General features: G+C 38.7%; 2 protein-coding genes across 2 annotated transcripts; both read right to left on the bottom strand.

Annotated features, from left to right (window-relative positions):
- Positions 1–195: 195 nt before the first annotated feature.
- On the bottom strand, positions 196–17634 carry LOC131772499 (phospholipid-transporting ATPase VD). Its single transcript, XM_059088415.2, has 18 exons — positions 17091–17634; positions 15400–15601; positions 15019–15107; positions 14467–14573; positions 13951–14082; positions 13418–13557; positions 12959–13214; positions 12033–12109; positions 10411–11274; positions 6922–7152; positions 6394–6474; positions 6054–6305; positions 5217–5474; positions 4136–4336; positions 3345–3425; positions 2235–2339; positions 1641–1819; positions 196–767 (listed from the first exon to the last, which is right to left on the bottom strand). The coding sequence occupies exons 1-18, from the start codon at positions 17462–17464 to the stop codon at positions 617–619; spliced, it is 3780 nt and encodes a 1259-aa protein (XP_058944398.2). The 5' UTR covers positions 17465–17634; the 3' UTR covers positions 196–616.
- Positions 7523–9837, bottom strand: LOC136278180 (uncharacterized). Its single transcript, XM_066161593.1, is given in 2 exon segments — positions 7523–8560; positions 8593–9837. Coding segments are annotated over 2 exon segments (1044 nt in total). The 5' UTR covers positions 8868–9837; the 3' UTR covers positions 7523–7791.
- Positions 17635–18251: the final 617 nt, after the last annotated feature.

Raw genomic sequence — 18251 nt, 5'->3', positions numbered from 1 at the left:
ACGGTAAGAATCTGTAGTGAGAATTTTTTTTGAGCATGCGAGTGAAGAGTTGAACCGATATACGCAGGCGCAGTAAAGTGCACTTGTACTTAGGGTTATCGGCCGAGTTTGAAAGTGGAGGAAGTGCTCACTACCATTTCACAATTAGGTTGATACGGGTCTCCATGCAACGATCAAGTAGAGATGAAGCCAAAATCCGCAAAATATATTTATTTAATGTACTCTTCTGTGGATATCAGGATAAAATTTACAGTACTTAAGTTATCAAGCCATTTTGGAAACGTCGAGTGCAAACGATGTCGGTCTCAGAATAGGTCGCGTTTCATCCTGTGATACATGTTCTAGTCTTAGAAATAGCTCGATAGGTTTGCAACCCATTCGAAACCATATTTGTTGTTTAGTTGCACATTCGAAAATTGTCATTCTCGTCAGTTAATGGATACCTCCAGGAGTTAGAATTATTAATATGACGGCATACATAAGGGAGATAAAATCGCTTATACTGTTCTCTTGATCGACTCAAGTTGCAAAGACCTGGTAACTATTCCCAACAGCACCTAACAGGAGAAAAGAACGGAGAACATCACCGAAGTATATCGCCTGGGCTGCGTTACACTTAAATTGATATAGGTGTTCTCTCTATTTCAGGACTTTGGTCCACGGACGTTGTTCTACTCTCCAATGTCTCCTCCCTTTGTTTTGACTCCAGCTGAGCTTTGTTGATCTCTGTGGGCCAAATCGTGTGCCGAAACACTGAAATTACCACCCTGAAAATAGGAAAAAAAATATTAAAAAGTAAAAGGCCAAATCGGACAGTTAAGCAGTTAATAAGATACAGGAAAAAATTACTCAGTTCTGATTGGTTCAGATAAAAGCAGTTTTCATGTAATTCAATGCAGAAGAGGGTTAAATCAATGCAAAGAAGTAACTAACCAAACTGAACAATTCCTTGAACTGTTTAGCCGGACTATCGACTTTTTTGCGCCTTAAAGACGTGAAAATATCATTGTATATTATTGTTTTGATCGTACGCAGTTGTTTTGACAGAACGCACAATGTCACTTGCAGGGTTTCAATACACTATTTTTGCACTTGATGCGCGCGCCTTGCCTCTGCATAATTATGATAAGTTATCTCGTGTTTTTTCATGTCTATTATTAATACGAAATCATATAATTTTCCACGTGCAATTTGGAATAAATAATCACTTGTAAATTTTCCCAAAGACCACAAATTGCACTCGAAATTATGTGATTACCTATGCGAAAAATGATGAAGCACTATAAACTATCAATCAATGAATTTCACCTTCCAACCCTTCGCTGATCAATCAGAATAAAGAAAAACTTCTTAGATGAGCGCGTTGACAGGTTTGGATTGAAAATCAACTTAAGAAAATTGAACTTTAGCTGATCAGTTATCCATAAGAAGCGTACAACCTCTAAAAATTACATGTTTCATTCTTGAGCCTCTCGCATTTTGTTGTTCTGCCGACATTAATTGGTAATCGGACTTCGTGTCAGGTGTCATCGTTCTCCTAATTTCAAATGAACCTTGCGCTACGCGCTTGGCCAGTTTGAAATCATTCGCCCGATTACTAACTGAGAACTAAACTTACATCGGATAACATTCAACAATACCTTGGAAGCAGAGCAGCAACCGCACTTAAAGCGCAAACAGCCCAGAATTCCCTGGTTGCCATGGTTACGAATGGTACTTTATACATCTCCCAAAAGACGTCTCTAATTTCGCCGAAGACAGCGAACCACACGAATGAGATACCGATACTACCCCATAGGAACACATGATGTAGAATTGTCTGCGGGTAAAATGCCACGACATGAGTTAGTACGCCTTACATTAACAGACAGATTTGCAGACATTTGAGGAGTTATCTCCTGGGAGGTGCGTTTGCCTAACGGTTAGCGTGCTCAAGTTCCGATTGAGGGTTTGAACCTTGGCCGTACTGTGGTTTAAGGTTCTTCAGTGTTGAGTTCTGTCGTTACTTCCTCTCATTGTTTGGCTTCGGCTGCTCTTGGTTGAATAGTGCTTTGCTAGTCACTTCCGAGCTAGTCAGTCAGAGGGGGTAAAAAAGTCATTTTTCACTTGTGCATTCTTTTCCTTATATATATATGGTGAACTGCATTAAATCGAAACTTCAAGTAAAATTGAGAAAGGTTTGATTACTTGGGAGAAAAAGAAATGACGTTTGAAATATTCGCTGTTTTCCTTACCCACTGAGCTGTGATCAGAGCTAAATACAAGTTGGCAACCATCACAGAACTCTGGTGAAGGGTAACCCCAACCATGCGAATGCCAGCAGCGGTTCCATTATACACCTGTAATGAATAAAAATTGGAAATAGTTGAAAACAGTGACACTTATTAATTGCACTTGACATCCTCTAATGCGTCGACGCATTGCTGAATCAACTGCTGACCTTTATTCACAGTTCTTATCTGAGAAATCAATCTACCATCGGAAATTAATAATGGTAATTGAACTGAGTGGAGTGCAATTTGGGCTGAAATCATACGCGTGATTCCAAAATTTGAAATCAAAAGTATGATTTCAGACCAAAATTGCACAACACGAGGTTCAATTACCACTTTATTACATCCATTTTGAAATCGCCCAAATACAGGACTTGGTCAGTTCAAATATTTTATTAATACAATACTGAGCTGGTTTGAAATTAAATTCATCCATTTTTTGGGAGGAAAAAATTAGAGTTTTGGAAACAAAAGTTGCAAAATTTGCCATATGATACTCCATGTCTTTCATCTTCCTGCAATATGATCGGTTACTTTAAACAAGCCTTGAAGTCTGATTGGTTGTTTTGTTTTTAGTGTAGCCTCCTCACTGGCTGGGGAAAAGATGCGATTTAAAGCAAAAAATGGTGCAATTTGTGAATAAATCGCACCAATTAGAGCCAATCAGATTACAGGGACCATCAGTGATTTCAAAATGGGTGTAATAAAAGCAGAAATATTGAGATTAAATACTTCATTACTTTCATTAAAACATTTGACAAGTCAATTTGTCATTTTTGGTTTGATTTGTGAAATCACGTGTTCTTCAACACTGATTGGAGCAACAGTCAAAGGAGGGAAGAAAGAAATTCGGTTTGCACAAGATTTTTCTCACCTCTTTTTGTTATTGAGAAGATCTTGTGACAAATCAGATTCAAATCTAAGGCTAATTGTAAATTAGTCAAACCCGCTTGTCGGTGCCCGAGACAGATTAGCACCATGAGCTTATTAAAGCGTCCAAGGTTCTTTGGCTCAATCAAAAAGCGCTCTTAGGCCTTTGGTGTTTCAGGTTCATTATACGATGTAACTCACCCAGAAAGCTACATAGAACACCACCAAGCTTTCATACAAAGCATCCAAGATTGTCGTCCAAAACAGCTTCCTTGTGTAAAGCTATAGGTAAAAACAAAATCAAAAATTTTATCCAAAATACAGTCCTTTACTAACGAAGTACTTCAAACAAATCCGTGATTAAAACATAACGATTATTTCAGTTGAACGAAAAAAGCACGTAATGCCTTTTTCACATTGCTTGATGATTGGCAAAGGGCCCTTGGGAGTAGGCTCAAAAACCTGTTCAATCCGTTTCTGATCAGTACCTCTTCAGGAACGGTATGATATGTGCCAAGGAATACTTTAAGAGAAAGTTTGGCGAGAGTAATGCCCTCTACCGCCGGAGTTTAACCACGTGACTATAACACGAGGTGACTACGAGTATCACAACTCCTTGTGAACGGGTACTAGTCCATCGTAGGAGACCCTACCCCCCCCCCCCCCCACTCCCCTTTTTCCCGACGAAGAACCGTCACTTGTTACTAAAAGTTCATCCGTAACCACTCCTACTCTTGGGCAAGAAGAAAAACTGTGACAGGGATGCGCCATGCCCAAGAAGACCCCACGCTAATCGGGGCTCGTAAGCAGACCGATCCACAGTCCAGCACGCCTAACACATGACTAGCGCGTTCCCCACGTGTACTTCAAAGTGGGACTCAGAGTGTCTGGTGCTTCTTAACATGGTTTGTCTAACTAGATCTTTGTAATACGAGGAATAGTTCGATTACAGCTACATATTAAAAAAAAAGCTGTATTCTACTGATCTGAACCTTGCTCTTCTGTCCTGTTTTGTACAGAGAAGGATTTGCAGTCAATATTAGATCGGGAACATCTTTATCCAGGACTCCACAAATCACCGGAGGCACCGTTGTGAACGCGAGATTGAAGAGAATCAGAGACAAGTCGTCGATAGCATTTGAGCCTGAGAAACCGTTGTAAAGTTGAAACCAGAAAAGAACGAGCACAAACATCTGAAAGGAAAAGCACAATGAAAGTAGAGCAATTTTAAATAATATGTCGTAAGTAATTGGAGATTGCTTTGTTTCTGCTTTATTTCGCTCTGTAATTGGTCAAGAAAACTCGCGCCACCTTTTCCACCAATCAGATGCAAAACTGAAACCACTCACGCCTTGGTCACCCGCGTTTTCTCGCGTTTTCCCGCGTTTTAGTTAGTTGGTGGTTGTTTGTACTCAGACTTCTTATTGGTTCTTGAAGGTAGTTTCCTTTCTTCTGATTGGCTCGTTGTGATAGTTTCCATGCTATGATTGACTGTTGCTCTAACTTTGGTTTTGGTTTTGCGGCACTCAATCGAATAGCACTCTATTGCAAGCTGAAGTCAATAACCTCAAGTACCTACGTCCACCGGTTTCTGCCAGACCGCTATTTCTATCAGGCATTTTTGCTTTTGTTATTATTCCATGGTAGTACATAATAACTCACACAAATTAAAGTTGAACGGCTTGACAGATTATTAAATAATTACAAATAAAATTGATTGATTTTAGTTTATTTGGCTGCAGATTTAGGTAAATTTTCATTTCTGCTTTGCAGCCATAATTCATTAACTCTCACGATCTGATTTTTAATTCTCCCTTTAGCTGCTACACATTTCCTTGTAAATTAGTTATGAGAATTTGTTGCTAGATAACAACTTCTACCTGAAAAGTGGGAGCATTCTCATCACTTGTTTGGTGGATAATGTGTGGATATTATAGGAAGATGTTGCATGTTAATCACTTCCGGGAGTTAAAGGGTTACAAAACAAAACACTCTGTATAAAAACTGTTCTTCTGATTCATCGAAAACATTATCGTCTAAAATTGAATAGAGTCAAATTTATAGCTGACTTACAGCATTCTTGAAGAAGAAATAAAGAAACATCTTGGAGATTCGATCATAGCACCAGTGACCATGGACCAATAGGAGACGAGATAAGAATTTAAATCGACCAATAGCGAAGTCGCTTGCCATGACAGCCTGCATTCCTTCTTGACCCGAAATTCCAATTCCAACGTCGGCCATTTGTATCATGCTTACGTCATTAGCACCATCACCAATCGCTAACGTCATTGTTTTCAGTCCATTTCTGACCAGCTGAACAACTGCAGACTAAAAACCAAGACATACCGAGGCTCAGTTGGGGATATAAATAAAAGTCAAATCTAGTAGACCGTGTAGCAAGAATTTTTCGGTTCAGCAGTTAGAGCGGATTGTTCTAAAAAGATCCTACAGGAAGTTTTGCCGTCGTGGCGACGTTATTGGATGAAAGACTCCAACGGTTTTTTTTTTTCCCGATGAGATTATCCTACCAACTATTACTCCAAGGTTCAAATCATTGGCCGAACTGAAAGAGTGAAATACCTATAACATTAACCCTTTCACCACTGAGAGTGACAAGCCTCTAATTTCTCCTTACAGTATGACCCCTGGATCAAACATTAAGGTCATGACTGTAAAGGAGATGATCAGCATGTACAAGAGCTCTTGATTGTTAAGCAAAATCTCCTCGACAGCACCTTAGGAAATGTGTAGAAAACAGTATGGAGAATATGCATACTGATCTTAGGGTGTAAAGGGTTAAGGCAATAGTTTCTTTTATTATCTACAACGTGTCGTATGTTGTCTGAATTTACACCATCGTTAAGATCAGCCCTAGCCAAGTTTAGAACTTTACATACCACAACTAACCTTTTGTAACGGAGTAGCTCTACAGCAAAGAACCGCCTGACAATGTCTGGCTAAGTCCAAGAACTTTTCATTCAAAGGCTCCTCAAGCGCGAACATGAGTGTCCGTCCGTCAATCACAAGTCCGACAGCTTTGTCATTCAGGTGTGCATTGATACGGCCTGACACTGTGTTGGAGGACTGGTCGCTGGAAATACTCCTTACTTCAGACTGAAAATGCGTCAGCCAAGATGTGATCTGGTCTTCACATTCCGCCTGCCGGCAGAAATGAAGTTACGATTTTGTTTGGTTCTTGGACCAAAAAATAAGTGCTATAAAACAAATAGAAAAAAGGAAAGCATACCTTTGTTCTCGCGTTCAAAACGATCCTTTCCATTGTATTGTCCAAAAGTTTGCAGGAATATCCCACGTTAATTGCGGTTTCCTAAATAAAATTACAGCTTGGGTTAATTCAATTTCAAATACTACAGACGCACAAAACAAGAAATCAGTTAATCTGTGAGTAAGTCAACCAGCGTGAAAAGCTAAAAGCAAAACTTCATAGGTCTCCAGAAATTGAGATACTTTCAGTTAGGTGTCGGAAGCAAACGGCGCCTGCATTAGTTTTGCTTCACTAGGACCTGCGTGTTGTTGAGGGAACTCAATCAGATGCAAGAATCAAACCAATACCAATGTGCGCACCCGCGTTTCCCGCGCTTCTAGTAGTTTTCCCGTTTTCACTTTGAGTTCTTATTGGCTGATTGTAGTGTTTTATTTTGCCCTGATTGGCCAATGTAATACTCTGGTTTTGTTTTTACGATACTCAATTGAAAAGCGCTCCAATGACCAGACGGGCTAACAGTATCTGGTTATAATTTCATCTTTCAATCACCTGCTTATCTCCTGTGAGGACCCAAACTTTGATGCCTGCCTCACGTAACATGGCGATGGTCTCAGGGACATCATCTTGCAAACGGTCCTCAATGCCAGTAGCACCAAGGAGCTCCAAGTTACATTCTAATCTATGGGCTGACTCTCGAAGGAGCCTTTCTCTGTCATGGAGAGCTGTTTCAGCATGCCGGTGTTGTTCTAACCAATCCTCGTAATCGCCGGTTGCTAAGTCCTGAAACAACAGTAGATATGATGTTTATGTCCGAGTCTAACTATCGCTACAACACTAAGTGCTTTAGCAAAGACGGCTCTGCGATTTCTTTTCAGTCAGTTCCTGTCGTGCATATGCTCTGCGCCAATATTCCAGTGGGTCTCTCAGCATTGAAAATGAAATATATTGAGGACTCTAATTAACCATATGTATTTCTACAGCACAACATGAAAGTTTTGCGAGTTTTAATTTTTGCGGACCTAACAGAGCATCCTTACGTCGCAAAGCAGTATATTATTCTAACTCTTGGTGTACAATCCTCAGAAAATTGTGCAGCACTTTTGATAAAATACAACTTACTCTCGGTCGTAAAGGTAGGTTCTGTTAGATGAGTAGCACAGTCACATAGCCATTTGCTGTAACATAGTTCAAAAATAACTATTTTTTTATTTTTTCACTTTTTATCACTTTTTGACTTTAATTTTGATCAAAATGTACATTGTAATCAATATCTGTAAATATTTTTATTATTTTGCATTAATAACACTAATTTTGGTATTACCCACAATCCCTTGTGGGCGTGGCACATTTTTGGTTTTTCATAAAATCTTAAGAAAATCAATGTAAAAATGGAAAAAAAGAGGTTTTGTAATCATTAGTTCACATTGAAGCAATGATTTCCTCATTTTCTTTTAAAGGGAGTTTGTAAATAGACTTTCGTCCTCTCTTTCTGACTGGTAGGTCACCGCAAATGTGACGGACAGTAGCAGCATGTACAAACGCTTTCCGTTTTTCGTCAATTGTGAAGGTCATGTCATGAATGTTCTCCCTTATGTAAAAGTGCCCCTTAAGAACTCTGTCTCCTCTGTAATAATGACACTGATAGTCATCTGTGACATTACTGTCAAGTTCTTCAACTCCATCAGAAGTGACCTGAAGGAGATAGAAGTCGTAGACAGGATCATCTTCAGCGGCTATCGCAACTGTACTTCCCTTGCTGGCCAGGTCAGCTATGTAGGAAGCAGTATCATGGTCTAAAATTGGTGCTTCAGTTGCCTGTCGAGTGGTTGCCACATCACCCTCTCTGGTTAGCTCCACCAGCTTCCATTCATCAAGCCATGCCTTGTTAGCGCAATTCTCCTCATCATTCACAATGCAACTGATGCAGTAACATGAGCAAATCATACTGCCTGTTGCTTTTGTCATAAACTACTAACGGCTTTTGACAATGCTTTGGACAATTTCCGCCTTCTTTCGGGGTGTGGAAGGGAGTGTCTTCTTGACTTCATCTATAGCACGTTTTTTCGACGTCCGGTTTGCGAAACCTGGAGAATCCACGCTATTATTAAATTCTTGTGCTTCTGTTCGCTTCTTTTCACGGTATTTTCTAACTCTTTCTCTTGTTTGCTGCCTTGTCTTTTCTCTTTTTCTTGTGCTGCGATACGGGAAGCTTTTCTGTGCTCCGTTGCTTTTTGTTGGCGTTTGTTTTTTTCGGCAATGCTTCGTGTGTGCGGCCGAATTGATTTCTCGGCTTGCAATTTCTTTCGCCGTTCTTTAACTTGAGCAATCTTTTTTGCCTTGTTTTGTTGATAATAGGCCTTGTCCCTTTCTCTTTTTGCCGCTGCTTTTCTTTCTTGCGCCGCCTTCTTTCGCGAAATACCTGAATTTAGATTGGACTCTTTTGTTTCCATCTGCTGCGGTTGAATTCCCTCAGTGTTGAAAATCGCGTAAAACATTTCACTGTTGTGCAATAATCTGCCCCTGCAAACTCTGTATGGACTCCCATGTTATTGTCTGTGTAAACAAACCATGTGCTTTCAAAGAGAAGCTGCGAAGGAGCGGATTTCGTGAAAGTTTTGGTGGTGTTTTTCGCCATATTCCTTCGTCACTTTCCTTCGTTACGGTTCATGAACACGGAAACAATGGCGGAAATTGTTTCTGCGTCGACCAAACGTAAATTTCTAGCGTTAGATCTAACGAAATGGGTTGAAACGTTCTGTAAATTTAGCTTAATACAAGCCCATTCCAGGAGAGGTGAGCTTGTTTACTCAACTTAACAAGAATCGCGTCTGACAACGGATCTACTGGTGGATATGTGATGGAATTAAGCTCAATATGGCCGTTACGAAATGTTTCTGCGCGTTTTATTTTGATCTGGAAAACATTCTACTTGACGATTCAACTTCAGCGTTGGTTTGTAAATATTATGATGTATGCCCATCACATTTTTGTTATTAGTTTGTTGCTTACACAGTCGAAATTATCATTATTGCTAGTTTTGCACACTATGGTTGTTTTAATAGTTGCGAGCGTTACATTGTTCAGTGATAAAAACAGACGTTTATAACTTGCGTTAGAATAAACCATTCCTGTTGCAAATCATACTGCCTGTTGCTTTTGTCATAAACTACTAACGGCCAAAAAATAGTGGCCCCATGTGCGTTCTATATTGAGATATTTTATTTTTTTTCTTCCGTCTGATACATTTCATGTTACGCGTTACACCCAGAAATTCACGCATTTTCAGGAAATATTTATTTTTTACAATTTTCACTTTGTCGCAAACCTTGTTTTCTTTACACCAAAATGAAGTAGGATAACTAAGCTTATATTGTGGAAAGTGTGAGATTTAGAGGTTAAACCTTCCCGAAGATATTCGTTAGCAAAGGCACTTGAGTCCAAAATGGCGGCGTGACTGTGCTACTCATCTTACTGTAAGTTAGCGGTAACCGTTCCGTCATTTAGCCAAAACTGAGGAGTGTTATACAGTACCGCTCAAAGGTAAGTTGACAGTCCCTCGAACCTCGATCTCGAACATGAATACTCGATACCCAATAAATTCGAGGATCGAGGCTCGAATCGAGTTTCGAGATGTTTAAGTCGAGTATCGAGACCATCGAAACTCGGTTGGAGACTCTCGAAGTTGGGAAACAATGGAGTTTTCGCGTAATTAATTTTCACACGATTTGAAGTCCTTACTTCTAGTCTAATCCAAGGAATGAAAATCCGTATAGCGTGCATCGTTGCCAACGGGGCGAAACTTCGCTCGAAATATAATACAATACATGGGTATTTCCGTGTTTTGGACCATAACCTCGCGAAGATTATTAATTTACTGTATGCGTTGCAGACCTCTGTGCCGTTTCCCCCACAGTACGCGGTCATTTATACAGTTGAAAGGCATAACGCTGTAGTCTTTACAGTCTTAATTATATTACAACAATCACACTTTATTGAACTGTTACAATCTTTAGCGAAGTAGTATCATAAATCACTCACCCTTCTGGCCATACAAAGAGTCCTTAGCCCGTCCCTAGCATAAAGATCCAAATGACTCGACGTCTCCTCCACTAACGAACCCCTACTGCTACTCCTGGCCGCCCACGACCCTTCACCTGCATCAACATCATCCGCTCGGAACTGTTGATTAGCTCGTTCCAGCTTTGGAAGCACGGCTGAATCAGCTCCTTTACAATACAACACTATGCTACTGTCATCCTGACGGCGCACGATAACTGACATGCGTTTACGCGAAGAATCAAATGGTAGCACTTGTAATATTTCGTAAGTCACTGGACCCTCGCCAGGAATATGCAAAGTAACTTTCTCAGGACTACGACTTAGAAGTTTGTAGCCGTACAAGTGAGCAGCTTTCACAAGTGCGGCCTCGTCAGGCGACTCTGCCTCATAAATAATTTCGTCATTTGCTGTACTGTCTTCCACCGCAGCTTCCATCAGAGATGCGGGGCACTTAGGCCGTTTAGATGACCTTTCAAGAGCAGTTTTCACAGGTGTTACCGACACACCCAGGTTGCCATGTGCAGAACTTAAGTCTCTTGAGTGAGAGTGTGTGCTTCCATAATCAGGCCTACAGAGGTGATCGTTCCACGAACTGTACTCGCCTAAATCTACAGGGACGTGTTTATTATGTGAATTGTGGGGTAAATCGGTTTGATCTGTTGGTGGTGAAGCGCTGTTATTTGAAGTCCCGCTAGACTTTCTTGTTACAACCACAGTATTGCATATGGCAAGTAATATGAAAAACTCTCTCAAGTAAGAGCTTTGTGGCCCACAGTGGTAGCTACTACTGCTGCTCGATTGCACTACTTGTGCAAGTTCTTTATCCCAGTAAACTTCACCACCCTGCAATGTGGAACAGTCAAATTAAGCAAACAAAAGATTCTATGCAATGTTAGAAAGTTGTATTTTTTGAGAAAGCCATAAGGGATTGGAGAAGGAAAGAAGGAATAACTTACTACCACAGACAAAATATTTTCATTCACATCTGTGAAATGCCAGTTATTGCCTGAGAAATAGCATTTTGTTCGCCACGCTGACCAGTTTTGAGCTTGCTGAGAAATATAGAAATGCAATGCCTTCTAACCCCTGTAACTTTGCAGGCTGGTCAAAAGTAAATGCCTCCATTCAGGCAACCTCTTAATAACACACGAACATTCATATCAACAAACACATAACTAGTTGCTAGCCATGGTCTGATCAATGTTTTACACCTTAAAATTAGTTTGCGTATTCTCTATAATGTTCTCTATACATTCCCTGCGGTACTGACAAGGAGAATTTGTTTAACAAGCCAGGGCTTATTTAGTTGGTAATGATTTTCTTTGTTCCCGTGACCTTAATGTGTAATTCAGGGTTGGTACTGTAAGGAGAAGTTAGATGCTGGTCACCCTCAGGAGTCAAAGGGATAAATTAAGAAACCATTAACAACCAGATCACAGAAATCATTATTGGAGGACCCTTGCAAGACTACACAAGACAAAGATCCTTATGGAAATCTTGAACAATCTGACAGGATCTCTTAATACATGTAAAAATTCAAAATGACTCCCTTGCAACATGGATCAGCAAATTTCGGTAAGTCTTTATCATAATTCACTTACATTTGATCCCTCAGAAATTTGATGGTACATTTGATCAGCATCTGATGATGACAGTGCAGCATCTGTAACATCTGACTCTGTTAATTGTTGCAATGATACAGACATCAAAATCAGCCAGATTAAAGTGTACAAAATCTTTCAGTACATGACATGTTCTACTTGTCAGAAATGATCATAAACATCACCTCCCTTATAGAGCAAAAAAAATTTACAAAACTACTGGGGCAATGCTGGGTTATTTATAAAATAACTTTTTGATTGGGAATCATGTGATTGCCTTCTACTAGCCACAGTAAGAAAAATGAGAAGGCTAATTTAAGAAATTAAGAATACACTGAAACTCTCACTTATATGGAAATAAACTGCTCAGAATTCTCCCAGAGAAGGGACAGTGGTCAAAGAAGATTGTCACTGACATTAACATGGAAAATAATCAAAGTTTCATCAGGAAATGTCAAAAAATTGGCATTTCCAATTCTTGCTTATACCTGTGCAGGCATCTCATTAGGGTGAGTTACCTTTAAGGAGCTCTCAATCATCTTTTAAACTGGCCACATTTGATTTGAAGAAAGAGGCAGTGGTGAGGAAAGCATAATATTCACACTCCCCCACCCCATCCCTCTACTTATTTCTGACCATCACTCACCCCCTTGGTACAAATGTTTCTTTCTCTCCCCAGCCTACTGCTGCCATTAAAATCAAAGATGGTGGCCCAATTGTTGCTAAGAAAATACTGAGCACCCACACAGGCTAGACTGACCTCAACCCTAACCCTGAAGATTCTGAGGGGAAAGGGGTGGCTCTTAAAGGGAAATGGATTTTTTCCAGTAAAAAACAATTCCAATTTATAACAAAAGTTTAAATAATAGAGGATGATCATATTAAATTGTTCGCTTCCACACACCCTATGCATGCGACATTCTTACCAAGTTTGTCCTTGTGAGGAAAGTTTCTTCCACCAATGGTACACCTCTTGAATACCATTTTGTTTTCAGTTAGAGTTCCTGTCTTGTCTGAGAAGACATACTTGATCTGTCCTAGATCCTCATTAATGTTCAGTGCACGACATAGGACTGGTTGATCCATTTCAGGATAGTATAGTTCCAGGTCATTGGAGATGAAATACACTTGGAACAACTTAACAACTTCCATAGAAACATAAAGAGAGATTGGGATGAGGACCTGAGGATAAAAATATGTGTTCAGCACAAGTATGCCTGTTTGGGATATTCTCTGTAAATGTAAATGACAAGTTAGATTATCTATAATTACTGGTACAAAAGTAGAGCAATTTCAGTTTAATGGTCACGTAAAGAACCACCACAGTTCATGAAAAAAGTATCACACAGGTCATGTACATGTACCTACTAAAGTAACTAGCAAACCTGCAAAATTATGACAAATGTCCAGAATCTGATGAAACCCTCCATCTCTGGTTTTCTCACAAATGGCTGATCTGGACCAGTGAAACCAGGTGTGAAGTGTGTGTTGAAGAAACCATTTTTCCACGACCAAAACCCACAACCTGTGACAGAGACATGCATCATCAAAAAATGAGAGAGAATTCACAAAGCTTTTAAAATTTAATTATGAAACTACAAATCAAATTAAGCCATGATCATTGCAGGTAAGCTGAAATTTTAGCAATTGCAGATGGGAAGTCTGAAAAAAAAAAAAAAAAAAAACTGGGCGTCAACTGGATTTTCACCAGTGCTTCCCAGATACTAGTTGGGCCCTACTACCTAGGTTCTAGCCACTCATTAGGAACAAGAAAAATTTCAGAGGGTTTTCTTTGTACACATGCTAAGCATATCTAACAACTATTCTTCTTGAAAATGTGACAGTGGGCTTACTGCTGAGAAATTTTTTTCCAGTGTTCTACATAGTCTGCTATGATATACATTAGCACATTACTTACCAACACCACCAAGGAAACATAGAATGAAGAGAATGATGACACATGCCACAACATCTTTATTAAGATCTCTTTCCACTTTACTGCGCTTGTATCTTGGACCACTGTTATTCATTAGAGCTTTGGTGTCATGACCTAACAGCAACAGGGAAATTTAGAAAAAAAACATTTTTTGTTTAAAAGTTTATAAAATGATCCCTGAAGGTCAGTCATACCACCACATATATTTTACAATACAGTAACTATAGCCCATACCTTAGACAACAAGGTAAAACATTCAAGAGTTTTTAGGGCAAATTTTAGTCCTGCACCTTTTCCCCAGAATGTTAAACCAAATATGAATTGCCTACATGTGCAATGGTTTAAATTTCCCTTTTTTTCTTATCTATGGATGTCTAGTGAGAGGCAATTAAAGAAAAATACAAATTAAATTGTTTGGAAATCTTTTAAATTGAAGAAAATTTCCCCCATTAATGTCAATACTTATATTCTGAATTCCATGTAAAAGCATTTCCTTACCTGCATAGACAACCATTCCCTCTGCCCAGTCTGTATTGCGAATAATGCAGCCACGCAAGAGCAGATTGCTCTTTCCAACAGAAATCTCCCTTCCCTCATTATTGGATCTGAACATCAGAAGAGAGACCAACAAATAACACAGCTGCTGAAATCTTATCTCCAATAAACTTAAATATACTAAGTTAGGCTAATGTGACAGAAAGTTTTGTTTTCTATAACTCATGCTCATGCAAGAAGCTAAATATGATTCCTTCTTCTTGGATAGCTGAGCTTATAAACTTGATCATCTTTCCCGCTGGTGTGATGTCTCACAATAGTACCCACCGAATTCACAGTAGATGTACACATAATTTCACTATATTAACAGGAGGCTTATAAGCTGTCACACTTAGTATCGACCAAAAAACCAAGAGGTCTAGTGCTCAGATAGTTTCCTATCAGTACTACTGAACAGACTAAGTAGTGACTGACACTGGCCTTCTTTGCAACCTTGGTGGAAGTCATCATGACAGTTACAAAAGTCAAATGCAGTTGTCAAAACGATATGCTTACAAGGTCCCATGGAATCTGTGAATGTGATTATTTGGCTCCTCGCACTTGAGTTTAAATTCAAACTGTTCAGGGGAAAATCTCAAATTTTCCTGTCAACAAAAAAAAATAACGATAACAGAAGTTGCTGGTGCTTGTAAGAACACTTAATGACCCTTATAAACAAGCAAAATTAAGTTTAAAAATTTTAAACCCATCTGGATTTTAATTTCTTTCTTCAAGCAAATTTCAAAATAGAAATTAAACTGATCTAGAAAATTTTATCTGTTTAACTTAAAATCAGTATCCATATTCTTCAAAGGTTAATGAAAAGAAACCATTAACTATGAGAGTTGTTCAGCTCAGTATCAAGCAAAAACAATTCAAAAATAAATCTATAAATACCAGATTAAGTCCTTTCACCACTTCTCTTTGCTTCAGATTGGTTTCTCCATCAAGGTTAGCTGTCTCAATGTGGCAAATAGAATTTTCATCACTTGTGTTAATTAAAAGGATATCTGATGGGATGCTCTCATCACTTCTAAGCTTCACAAAATCTCCAACTACCACCTTTTTCCATTTGACTGGTTGATATTTCTTAGTCTCACTTTAAAATATAAAAAATAAGTTGAATTATTATTTTAAAAAGTGTATGGAGTGTATTTCATTCCAGAAGGAAGGATATGAAAAGAATATATGAACTGGTGCAGAACACATTGCACCTGACATAATGAAGCTCAAACAACAGTTACTGTCTGCAGCTGCTAATTTGTTGGCCATATGATAATTTTATTTATACTGGTTGGTAATGGTGTCTGATACTGTTCTAGTTATTGACTATAATTTCTGGCTTTTATATATAACTTTTTACATGTCATAATTTTTTTAGACTAGGTCCAAAAAATCTATAAATGTACATCTTATATCATTCTATTCTAAATTAAGTAATTTTTTGTGGTTTCTGTTTGAGTTCATTTTTTGAAGATGAAACAATTCACTTAAGTCAACTACTATAAACATACTTTATCTAAGCACAACATATCAAATTTTTCATGCCCAGAAAAGAAAGCTTGTCAGAGGCCACTGTTAAACTTGGCTGAAACAGAACTTACATTAACCTGTTATTATGTAAATTCCGAATTTAACACAAACATATATTTCTAATAAGTCCATTCACATAAAAAACCTGTGATTAAATTGGATTAGCAACACATCACAAATTAGAAAATTTGCAGATCCAGTAAAAGAGATATTTTATGATATGTATGAAATTGCCTTTTTTCTTTCCTGTGCTTTTAGTGATGTAACATTTGAAGTTTTATTTGAGATGATTCTGTAAATAAACATTTTTCTCTTAAATCATAAAAATGTTTAATTATCTTTGAATGGTAAACAGCAGTTTTTGGCTTAAGCTAAAAAAATACTTTTTGCATAAGTTAACCCTATGATCACAAATCTCCATAATATTTCAAGTGCCACTCTATTTTGACAATCATCTTTAGGCGGTTGAACCACATCAGCCTCCAGTAAACATTGCTTTTTAACCTGACATCATTAATTTCACAATGTCTACAAAAGTTAATAAACGCTCCATGCTCTCTTTTGGTCAACTGAAGGTCAACATGCATATTTTGCAATTTTGATTTATTACAGGGGAAAAGTACTAGGAGAAAAAAAAAGCTTCAGGTTAAAGTGAAGGTTAATTGTAGTTTGGTTTTTTCCCTGCTTTGTCATGGGGAACATCATTCCGTTCATTAAAAATTACTTAAGTGTGTGGGCAGATGTGTTTACTTATCACAAGTCTAGATCTTTGTAATGCATGTTGCAGACTAAATCTTTCAAGCACTCTTGTATATTAGATCTATCAACCTCATAAGAGAAATATTGAGATTGAAAGCGTGTTTCCAATATGTCACTCTCTATACGTTTCTAGAGTAATAATGAAACATAAAAGACATACTGATCTTCAGCTTAGAATATTTGCTTTTAGGAACAAGATTTGAAGAACGTCCACGTCGACTTGATAAAATATGCAACTGGGTAAATCCAAGAGCAGCAAAAAACAAAAAATAAAATTGGAAAATAGAGATACTCACCTGTTAAAAACATGGCAGATATTATTATTCACCGCTTTATCCGATTTGTACCGTCTTCGATCTTCATATAAATCTTTTATCGCCGTCACCGAAAGAACAAATATCAAAGGCACCATGGCGATGTATTTCCCAAATGCATTAATTTCAGGAATCAAATTTAAAATTATGATCATCAAGAAGTAAATGTTCGCAAATCGGTGAAATTGCTCGAATAGATTCTTTGGAAGAAAGGACCATAGTGAATACTTGGTGGTCTTGATCGAATTGCCAAGATTGTACTTAGAGTGAATGTTATTGAGAAGTTCATCAGTTTGAGCATGTTTTGGAGCAACGAGCCGGTAGCGCTCGCCTACACTCCTCTTCCTCCTTCGCATGCCAGCAAGTCGAGGTCCAAACGCCCTCAAAAAAGTAAATCTGTAAATTGGTTACATTAGAAGGTCAGAGAATCTTGAATCAAATAAATGACTCAGCTGGAAGACGTGGTCTATCACGCGAAAGCGGAACTCAACACCGTGGACGTTGGTTGACGTGCAAACAACTTCCCGCGAGCCCGCATTCATTGATATCAGTGATCGTCAACAATCGGACCTTGTCGGAAGCCTCCGATATTATTCAGAGACGAAGTCGATCCACGATCCCATGCTTCCTAGCGAGCTTTGAACGCCATATTGGCTTGTTTCGAGTTGATATTATAACTGCATTCCCGTGGTAAATCTTCCCTGTTTGGGTGCTTCTGGTTCAAGATGGGTCGAAAATTTGGGATGCTGACGAATGCCAAGAATATCATCACTTATTCCTTGTCTCCATTCGAACAACGTGCTTTTGCTGGGATTGCGAAAGGGATGGCAAACATGGCCAGAAGAGTGAGGTTGCAGTTACCGTATCAGCTACCGGCTGTTATCACTGGAATATTGATCTACACATGGGCAAATGACGACTTTCACAAGCGAAACAGGAAGAATCTGAAAGACTTTGAAAATGACGAATGAAATTTGATGCGGATCTTCTTACTTCTACTGTAAAGAAAATATTTTCTTGAAGTCTTTTAATCTGCGCACGCAATGTTGATAACGTGACGCCGATCAATCAGCCAAAGATCGACACCGTAATTTGAGAAAGTTTTGTTTTTTCGCTGAATTGATGCCTTTGGATCCTTGCTGG

This window comes from Pocillopora verrucosa, chromosome 14 (assembly GCF_036669915.1).
Source record: "Pocillopora verrucosa isolate sample1 chromosome 14, ASM3666991v2, whole genome shotgun sequence".
In the NCBI taxonomy this organism is placed as follows: Eukaryota; Metazoa; Cnidaria; class Anthozoa; order Scleractinia; family Pocilloporidae; genus Pocillopora; species Pocillopora verrucosa.
The sequence above is the reverse complement of the archived record's forward strand: the minus strand, read 5'-3'. Positions and strand labels throughout refer to the sequence as shown.